Below are 10,498 nucleotides of genomic sequence, written 5' to 3' on the forward strand. Positions count from 1 at the left end.
ACTTTAACTCGGAAAAGTGTGTGCTGTCTGCAGCTTTTGACCCATTCTCCTAGACAGTTTTCATATTTGGGGGCAAGGATGGGATGCGGCCTTTTTTGCCTGCCTGACAGATAGGCTGGCCGGACACCATCTACTCCTAATGGGGTTATGTAGGATTTCTCTTGTACATATACAGTTCTTTGAAGCAAAATTCAATGCTTTCATCTTGACTACAAAGTGGTTCCAACAACTCCGGCTGAGGGAAAAGATAAGATACAAATTGGGCCCAGGCTACACACAATTTTCTAAGGGAAGGGTCAAAAAAAAACCCAGAGACAATGCACAGGATCGCTATCTGCTGAAACTAGGTAAACCGCTATCTTTAAGGAAAACCTAGTCTTCATGCCTCCAGGGAGGTAGTCATTCCTTCTCACGTGTCAACATCAGGTCCTGGAAACATCCACCTCGATCCCTCACTGTCCTCACATGTCTGCAAATTTAATACCAGCTGGCCCAGTGCCCTCCACTGAGTGTGCACAGCGGCTGCTTCTGTACCTGTGCTGAGCTATCCCCCTTCCTGGGCTCGCCAGACACTTTCCCTTGAAAGGTTCACAAAGCACCTGAAGACAGCGGCCCACCTGCTCAGTCCCCAAAGATTGCAGTGCAGATCAGAGCCTGCCAACAAGCAGCCTTGTTTTTCTTGCTTCTCAAACCACTGGCTTTGATCAATCTGAAAGTCAGTACCTGCTCAAAGCGGCCCCTGCCCACTTTAACTCGGAAAAGTGTGTGCTGTCTGCAGCTTTTGACCCATTCTCCTAGACAGTTTTCATATTTGGGGGCAAGGATGGGATGCGGCCTTTTTTGCCTGCCTGACAGATAGGCTGGCCGGACACCATCTACTCCTAATGGGGTTATGTAGGATTTCTCTTGTACATATACAGTTCTTTGAAGCAAAATTCAATGCTTTCATCTTGACTACAAAGTGGTTCCAACAACTCCGGCTGAGGGAAAAGATAAGATACAAATTGGGCCCAGGCTACACACAATTTTCAAGTCTTGTTAAGAAAGTAAAAAAGGTTTGGATATATTTTGATCCATGGGTGGCATTTTCAAATGTGCAAAAACAAAAAAAAAGTCTTGGAAGAGATCCCTCGTCGCTATAAAGTCTGTCCTTCCTTTTGCCATCCCTCAGTTGCATGTACGGAGAAATTCGTCCACAACGTCACGGAATCCGGAGGGTAAACCAAAGGGATTTAAAAAGAGTACATTACAAAGATTACGGACCCTTGTAACATCTATCTGAGAACACTAGATAAATCAGTGAGTAGATGCGGCACCTGAAGCTACTCACTACGTTACCGAAAACCGAAAAACAAGAAACCTATCAGGGCAAGATTCACGTGTGCGCGCAAACCGCGAACCAACCAAGACTGCCACCTAGCGGCGGTCTGTCTCTGCGCCGGAGCGCGACCTCGGAACGGAAGTCTGACAGTCGGCCAGACGTCGGGTGCTGTCCAATCACAGAGCGGGAGGCGGCGAGGGGCACTGCGGCTCCTGCGTGGCTGGCGTTCGATGCGAAGTCCGCTCTAGTCTATGGCCCCTGGGTGGATGCTGAGCACAGGGGGCTCCAGGCAAGTCGGGGAGTAGTTGAGGTGTGGTTCTTTGATCCACAGCAGGGGCACCCCGTTCTTCCCGTCGGAGTTCTTGCTGGAATTCCGGCTCTTGAAGCGCACCAGCAGAATGGTGATGATAAGGATGCCAAAGATGGGGAAGGGGTAGAAGAAGACGAAGTAGAACAGCGCGTCGTTGGAGCAGATGATGGACTGGAGGCTGGAGCCTGAAAAGGACGAGGGGGAGACAGGACAATGAGGGTTGAGAACCTGGCCTGCCGCGCCTTCCTGAAGACGTTGCCCACCTGGGTCTCCCACACTGCCCTGCCTTCGCCCGGCCGCCACTGATGGTGGAGAGCCCGCCCTGTCCCCTTCTCACAGCACCACCTTCTCCGGCTCTCGGAGGTCAGTGCCAACAAAGCCCTGCTGACATGGTCCACTGACAGCCACCATTACTGCCTGAAAGCCACAGGCTAAAACGAAGTGCATTGGTTGTGAACTTGACAGTGTCTAAGACGGTACAGAAGCTGTCCCAGTCCACCTGAGCCCTGCCTGGGGAGCAAAGAACATGTTCCCTTCCTGCCAGCGTGAGACACCCGGCGAATGTGTGACATGTCCCTTTGTGCTGAGCTCTGCTACAATCTCCTTTTTTTGGAAACAGAACATGTTCCCTTCCTGCCAGCGTGAGACAGTCTTACAAGAAAGGGTGTTTATTTGATTAATGTTATTAATTAAAATGCCATTAGGGGGCCAGCAGGTGGTGTGGTGGTTGAGGCGCTGGACTCCCACATGGCCAACAGCAGTTCAAGCTCCAGACCTGGCTTGCTCACTCTCTTTCTCTCTGGTGAACACATGTGCCCTACAGCAAATTGAAAATAAATGTTTCTTAAAGTGCCATTATGGACCCTTGATAAATGTCCACCATGTTTTTGTGGCCTGCACTGAACAGTTTAGTTAGAGCCAGAGATGGAGAAGGAAACCAGGCACCCCAAGGCCCAGGTCAAGGGTTGCTGTATAACCAGGGCCCTGCAGACCTGGCTGCAGCCGGGCCCTGTCTACACTGTCTCTGTAAAACAAGGCTGCTGGATAATCCCTGTGCTCTGTGAAGCTTAGTAGTCATGAGAGTGCACAATGGCTGGATAGACTATGACCTAAACGACTTCCTTTTTAGGAGGGGATCTTCAGGAAGTTCACAGGAAACGCATATTATAATAAAACCATGCACCCAAATAAACTCATACTTCAATTTCATTTTTCCACACGTTATTGGAAGCCCCCTCATACCTATGGATGGCGGGTTATTCAATACACTAGGTGGCCCATGGCATTTTCTGCTGTTCTTTCCACTGCATAGCTGCTGCTCATGAGTATGAAGCAAATTGAACATACTCTTACTACACTTCCAAAGCACATGAAATTGCTGAGAGTTGACCGATTTGACAAAAGTCTCAATGTGGGGCTGGACGGTGGTACAAGGGTAAACCACACTGCTCTGTGAGGCTGGCCCATGTGGGAAGGTTACTGGGTCACACCAGGAGCCTCCCAGAGCATGCCAGAGTACACCACGCATGCGTGTGCCCGTGACCTGGAGCTGCTGGGGGCGGATCACGGTGTCAAACCCCATTGGGAGTACGGTATCTCGGTCTCTCTGGGAATAAATAAGTACACTTCAAACTCAGCTTCATATATTTTTATGTAACAATGGTAACAGGAGGCGATGGAGGCAAAGTAATAGTGGATACCACTCAAAAACTAAAATTGTGATTCTGCCGTGAAATATTTTAACTGAAAAGAAGTGGAAAATTCTAGCAAATTTTTTGTTTCTACTTAAAGGCTAATTTTACTATCGGAGATACTATTTTCAGTCTGCTATATCCCACATGTTGACAGAAAGTCAATCCAAAAAATGCCTCATTACAATAAATAATTCAGGCCACCAAGGACTGCCTCCAGTCTCCTTTGCAGGGACAGTCCTTGGCATAGCAGAAACTGGTTCTGGACCATTCTGCTGCTGAGCTCCCCCAGGCTGGGCTGTGACTTTACTGCCCTTCTAGGTGGGGCAACTGACCATGCAAAATCCACTGAACCCTTGAAGTCATCCTCCAAAATAAAAATGACCCAGAAACTTGAAAAAAAAATCAAGAATGACAGGTACTCGGGCTTCTTTTTTTAAAATGTTTTTCCTTCCCCTTATGAGTCTAAGATGCTTGGTACTTCACTGAAGAAAGACTAGGTTCCATATGCTAAAAAGTAGCACAATGTGGTATATAAAATACGTAACATGTATGTGGGGCCTTCAAGAAGTTCATGGGAAAATGGAAGTGTGAGTTTATTTTGGTGCAAAAAAAAAAAAATTGAAATCAGGCAGTTTTTTATGATCTGGAGTTCCAACAAACTGTTCCCCCAATATAGAAATCTTACTAAAATAGGACCTGAAGGAGCATCAGGTTTATTACACAAATGATAAACGATATTATTCCCCTGTTTCTTGCATGGGTAATTCAGGGTCAACTGTGAACGAGTATCCGAAACCTGCTGTAGCTCAGATCTAAGAAGTCACTGTGACAGCCAACTGTTTATTAACACGTAAGCAAGCTCTGAACCCATTCCAGACCCAGAATCAGCAGCGACATCTCCCTCCCGTAACTGGGAAACTCACCTGTGTGCAGAACACGGATGCCGATGGGGGCCGACTCCTCCTCGGTCAGGCGGTACCATTCCTTCTGAGGGCTGGGCAGCCACTCCTCCACACGGCAGGAGTAGTTGCCCGAGTCGTGGGGGCTGGCCTGCAGCACCGTGAGCCGGTAGAGCACCGGGGAGAGTCTCTGGAACCGCAGCCTGCCCTCCCAGGGGCTGCCCTCTGGGCCAAAGACAGCATCGGGGCCCACACTGAGCAGCGCCGTCCGCTCGGTTGGGTCCTCCTCCTCCTCTTCTTCTCGCTCTTCCTCTCCCCTTTCCTCCTCTGACTCTTCCAGACCAGAGCTGCCCCTTTTCCCTCCAGCCTTAGTCCTCAGGGAATACCAGGCCACAGCAAAGCGAGAGTCCTGGCTTGAGCGAGACACGATGCTGCAGTCCAGCTGGAAAGCTGCCTTCTCGGACACCGTAGCATTGGGGACCACTGTGTCCACCTGTAAGGCGGCATCTGGGGAGAGAGATGGGACAAAGGAGGAGATGAAGACAAACTAAATGTCCATCCTAAATACATTACAACAATATCCACACTGTGGAACACTATGCACCTATGAAAAAGGTATCTGGGCAGTGCTGTGTGTAGGAAGATGGAAGGAGATTCAAGAAAAACTGAGTAACACAGCATTATGTATTTTATATATTATTAAGCGCAGAAAAGTATTTTATTCTGATATGCGTGTCTGTTTATATTTGCATAAAATATCTGTGGAAGAATTCACAAGAAGTTGGTAATATAGCTGCTTATGAGAACCCAGAGAGGAAGGGACATTTGTAATTACTGTATCAGCTGCAGTGGTTGAATGGTGTACCCCTAAAATTCATCTCCACCAGGAACTTGCAATGTGCCCTTATTTAGAATTAGGGTCTTTGCAGATGTAGTTAGCTAAGACAAGGTCTTACTGGCTTAAATCTTTTTAAAAATTATTTATTTAACTTTGCTTATTTATTCATTTTTAATTTGACAAGAGAGATACACACACAGAGAGAGAGAGAGAAAGTGAGAGAGCAAGCCACCAGGTCCAGGAGTTGAATCGTGGTCAGCCACGAGGGAGCACCCAGCGCCTTAACCACCACGCCACCTGCTGGTCCCTTTACTGGCTTAAATCTAATGATTACAGACTGAATAACTGAATTGTGCCCCACTCCCTGGTCTTCTGAATAAGTATGTTGAATCCCTAACCCATGATGTGACTGTTTAGAGATAGGGCTTTTCAGAATTAAGGTTAAATGAGGTCAGAAGGCTAGGGCCCTCGCCCAGTATGACCAGTGGCCTCTCTGTCTCCAGGCACGTGCGCCGAGGAACGCCCACCAGTATGAGCGCACAGTGAGAAGGCTGTACCTGCCAGCCAGGAGGACAGCCCTCACCTGAACTTAACCATCCTGGCAACCTGAGCTCAGATGTCCAGTCTCCAAAACTGAGAAAATGAACATCCGTTGTTTAAGCTACCCGGCACAACTATTTTGCTGTGGCAGCGGGCTTAGAGTACTATCACGTTGCTAAAAGAAACAGCAAGAGACTGAGTGAGTTATAAAGAGCAGAAACGTATTTGCCTTATGATGCTGGTGGCTGGAAAGTCCATGGGCATGAGGCTGGCCTCTGGCTGGTCCCTGGAGCCATATCACAGTATGGTGAGAGGAGAGAGGAAGGAGGTTGGTGCCGTCTGGGGGCAGCCATCTGCCTTTTCTAATATCCTGTCTTTTCAGGCTCTAACCCCTCCTCATGAGAACAACTTCATCTTGTGAGACAGCACTAATCCATTCACGAGGAAGAGGCTTCACCTTGTAAAGGGCTCATTACCTCCCAACACCACACTACTGGGAACCAGACTCCAAAACATGAACCTTTGGGGGACAAACCATTATCCAAAACATAGGGGTAGCTGACACCCTCATAAGGGTGGACAGGCAGAGGGCGGTCATATGATAAGGGAGGCCCAGGCTGAGTGACGCAGATACAAACTAAGGAACGCCTGAGGCCACCAGAAGCTGGAAGAATGAGGAAAGTCCTTCCCTAGAACCTCCAAGGGAAGCATGACCCCGATTTGGACTTCTGACCTACAGAATTTCTATTAAGTTTCTATGCTTGAGGTCATGTGTTATGGCAGCCCTAAGAAACGACACGTCCATTCTGTAACTTCGGAATTTAAACTATGTGCATGGCGTGTACTACCCAAACCACAGTGGGCCAGGGATGGAACCTCTCTCCAAAGACTGAAGCCAAATGACAGACCACAGACCCGAAGGGGCCCCTCCCTCGGAGCACGGACCTCCCAGGCAGATGTGCATAGACAAAGGGCCCTCCCCACTTAGGTGGGAGACACAGAACCCACTGAGCGGAGCCCCGAACAGGTGAGTCAAGTCTCACAGGCACCACCAGACTGGCTCGAGTCTGTTTTGTTTGCTGCCTTTTTAGTTTTTTGGCTCACCGCTGCAGGTTCCAAACAAATAATCCACTCCCCAGCTCCTAAAAGGCCTCCCTTTGGCTCTGTTTATGAATCATCCATGGACGATGGGAATGTAACATCCACAAAGGTAGAGACACCAATCAGCTTCCACTTGGAAGGAGACCAAATAGGAACATTTCTCAATTGTTATCCTGGGCTTTCAGTGAGCTGGCTTAATGTCGCGCGCAGGTGAACACAAAGCTGGGGTTCCTACTGCTTTCGTGGGGCTCTGCCAAGCCCCTCCACACCCCCGGCCCATCTGGAAGCTCCAAATGCAGTACTGGCTGTGAAGGTGCAGTAATTGGCTTATGAGATGGGCACAGTGCATCAGCCCGGCTCTTGCAGGGAGAACCTGCTTGAAGGCAGAAAATAGCAGGATGGGGATAATTCAATCAGTTCACAGGCGATGCAAACTCACTCAGCTCATCGGCTTCTCCTTCCAGAGTAGAGCTGATGTGTAACCCCAAAGCCACAGAGAGCTGAACTTCACAGACCAGGCTGGCCCCATAGCCTAGAGGTTAAGGAGTGGGATCCCATATGGCTGACTAAGATGTGAATCCGGCGCTGGTAGCTTATAAAACATGCTAGGCATGCATGCTTGCATGTCCAGAATCCCAACAGGATGGAGAACGGAGGAAAAGGGATTGCAGTGCAACGACATCCCATTGTAGGGTGCACTTTCTCCCTCTTCCTCTCTTCGGCTCTCTTTCTCTGGCAAGCACATGTGCCCTCTGGCAAGTAAACAACAGAGAACACTAAACTATCCATCAAAGGATGGTCTGTGGTGCTTTTCTTCCTCCACAGACTAACGCAGTACTGCAAAGCTCCCGGTGACCAGCTAATGTGCTCGTCCAAGGAGATGGCCCTGGGTAAGGAGCAACAGAACGCATGGTGGCAAGGTGGCAAAATGGCCAGAGACCATCAGGCATTTAATTCCCTTGGGAGGTCCCCTTCCTGGCTGCTGTAGTTTGAATGTGTTCCCCCTTTCTCCCCAAATTCATGTAATGAAATCCATTGAGCTACTGTAAGGGTGTTGAGAGGGTAGAGACTTCATCCAATTATGGTGTTGAAAAGTCGTGCTTTTAGCAACCATTAGGATCGAGGTCTGAGGGTGGGGTCCCCATGACTGACTCCTAGTAAGAATAGATGTAGACATGGACATGCAATCTCTCGTCACGTGCCGTCTTGTGCCATCTCAGGCCTCTGCAGGGAGACCCACCAGCAAACAGCTTCACCAGATGCAGCCCCTTGACCTAAAGATTGTGAGCTAAATAAACCTCTATTCTTTATAAATTATCCAACTTCAGGATTTCTCTTATTACCAACAAGATGAAGTAAAGCACCATCTAACCCTCCCTTTGCTACCTTCTCTCCCAACCACTTACAGTTATTTCTGACCCTAAGTGCCTCATTTGCATTAATGACTCAATATAAGTTTTTAAAATGCAATTACTTTCCACCTTTCCACAACCTTCCTCCTCTCAATATGCTGCTCTGCCCACTTGGCTCCCTGTGTCAGTCCCTTTTAGAATAAGCCAACCCTTCTTCTCGTTCAGACCAGCATTCTTTCCTTTTCCAAATATGACCCTCAAGAAAAAAATGTATCTGTCCCTCCCTTCACCCTACGCTAACTCCACCTGTGGCTGTTTCCTTGACTTCTGGTTCCTAATCTGTGTGCAATGAAGGTGATTCTTCTTTCTCCCCCAGTCTTGTGAGTCGAAAAACCCCTCTAATCTAGTCAAGTATGATCTCACTGAGGGCAGGAGCTTTTTGTTTCACGTACTTCAGACTACAGGGATTGGTCAGCCCTAAGCAAGGGAAGGCAATTATTTCCTTAATGTAACTCTTAGAATCATTATACCAAGTCACCTATGTGTTCAACTCATACCATGAAAAAAACCTTTTCAGTGCCTCCGTATAGCCAATGTTCCACAACAGTAAAAAGGATGGTTATGAAATACTTTCAAACAGAGAAAGGTTCACAAAAGAATGCAGAGTGGCCAAACAAACAAACAAAATACAAATCACACAAAACAGCAAGATCCTGACTTCTTTTAGAGAGCCAGAGGGCCTATGAAATGAGGCAAAGACGAAAAACAATGTACAAGAGGTCTTTAAAAAGTTTGTGGAAAATGCACACTATGAAAAACTACGTATGGACATACAAAAATGTATACCAAGTAAACGCACACTTTAATTCTATTTTTCCATGAACTTTTCAAAGTCCCATTGTATACCAAATTACTAATAGCAGGGAAGTATACTTCTCTGTTTTCCAAAAGCTTTGAAATGAGCACAACTTATGCAATCAGGGCTAGATGGACAGGAGTAGATTAAGCTGGTCCACCTTGAAGGGCCAGGTTGGGAGGGTACAGCGTGATGGGGGGAAGCTCGGTGACTCTGTGTGCCCACACTAGCCGTATAACATCGGATCCAGCACGTTCTCTTCAGACTTAGGGCCCCTGTTAGTATGATCTGCCAGTCGGGCTGGGACGAGGACAGAACACTATCATTCCCCTAACTGCGGCTGGAATATAGCTGGTACTCACTAACCTGTCTCCTCCCACTCCACCTGGGGCTTCGGTGTAATGATCTGCAAAGTGGGTGGGAGCTGGGGACACGGGGGCATTCAGCTGCCATGCTCCACAGCGTTAGCCTCAGGAAAGACAAGCAGCAGTTTCCAGGAGAGGTTGTTCACACACACACACACACACACACACACACACGGATAAAAGTTCATGGGAAAATATGAGTAATTCGAAGACACAGGCGAGTCAGATAACTCCCTTCCTATAACTAAGGGTGTAGTCACCTTCCTGAAGCTGTTCCATAACTTAAGGGGCCCAGTACGATTAGAAAGCTCCAATGTCCCACCAACTAAAGAGATGCGAGAGATGACAGGACTTTCAACTGTACCCAAGGCCACAATGTGAACATGGGACACAACAAAACGTTCACACTGACAAACGTCACAAAGTCACTTCTGCTTTCTGTCTTTACAGGGACTGTTGACTTTTTGCTCTGATACAAATGAATGATGAGGAACTCCTGCAAAAGACGCAGGGGTCCTGCACATCTGAGCTCTAATTACGTGTTTAAATGTGTAACTATAATTATACCTGGTAATTATATGTATTCAGGTGCTTTAGAAACAGCAATAAAGACATGAAAAGCAAAAGGCCACATAGAATAGTCATTAGTACCAATAAAATTATTAAGGAGTGAGAGTGTGAAGGCTGCAGACATATCCCTATTTTGTATTTAAAACAAGTAAATCCATACTTTTCCACCGAAATCTACAAGTTTCATTTCCTGAACCACATAGCTATTGTTTCAAGATTTTTGTCACATCCACCACTTGTATTCTTTGCAAATAAAATATTCTGTGAGCTGTAATAATTAATTGCCAAATTTTATTCTAATTAAGAAACGGAATCACCTTAGGCCAGAGCCAGATGTGCAATTTTCCATTCACAAGAAAAAGGAAAAACCTGAGACAACTCTGAATACGGATGCATGATATAAATGCTCATATAGTTAACCGCAAAATTATTTATTAATTAATAAACTAATTTTACCCAGCACATGAAATATTACACTGGAAGCCGCGAGGGGGTGGAGGCATGGGGCCATGAGCCTTACCTGGTCGCGTGACGGTTACAGCCATGTTCCCCGCTGTGTCCTCCGCCCGTTTATACCACAGGCCACTGGGGCTGGGCAGCCACTCCTCCACGCGGCAGCCGTAGGTCCCGCCGGCCTGGCCGGGCACATTCT

At 47.4% G+C, this 10,498-nt stretch overlaps 1 protein-coding gene across 1 annotated transcript in view; it reads right to left on the reverse strand.

Annotated features, from left to right (window-relative positions):
• Positions 1-289: 289 nt before the first annotated feature.
• Positions 290-10,498, reverse strand: part of IGSF3 (immunoglobulin superfamily member 3) — a gene marked incomplete in the record, with an annotated part of 108,332 nt that continues 98,123 nt past the window's right edge. The window contains 3 exon segments of the mRNA XM_027765508.1: positions 290-1,816; positions 4,249-4,731; positions 10,367-10,477. Of these exon segments, the coding sequence (XP_027621309.1) occupies positions 1,566-1,816; positions 4,249-4,731; positions 10,367-10,477 (845 nt within the window).

The sequence above is a fragment of the Tupaia chinensis genome, unplaced genomic scaffold (assembly GCF_000334495.1).
Source record: "Tupaia chinensis unplaced genomic scaffold, TupChi_1.0 Scaffold138517_1, whole genome shotgun sequence".
In the NCBI taxonomy this organism is placed as follows: Eukaryota; Metazoa; Chordata; class Mammalia; order Scandentia; family Tupaiidae; genus Tupaia; species Tupaia belangeri.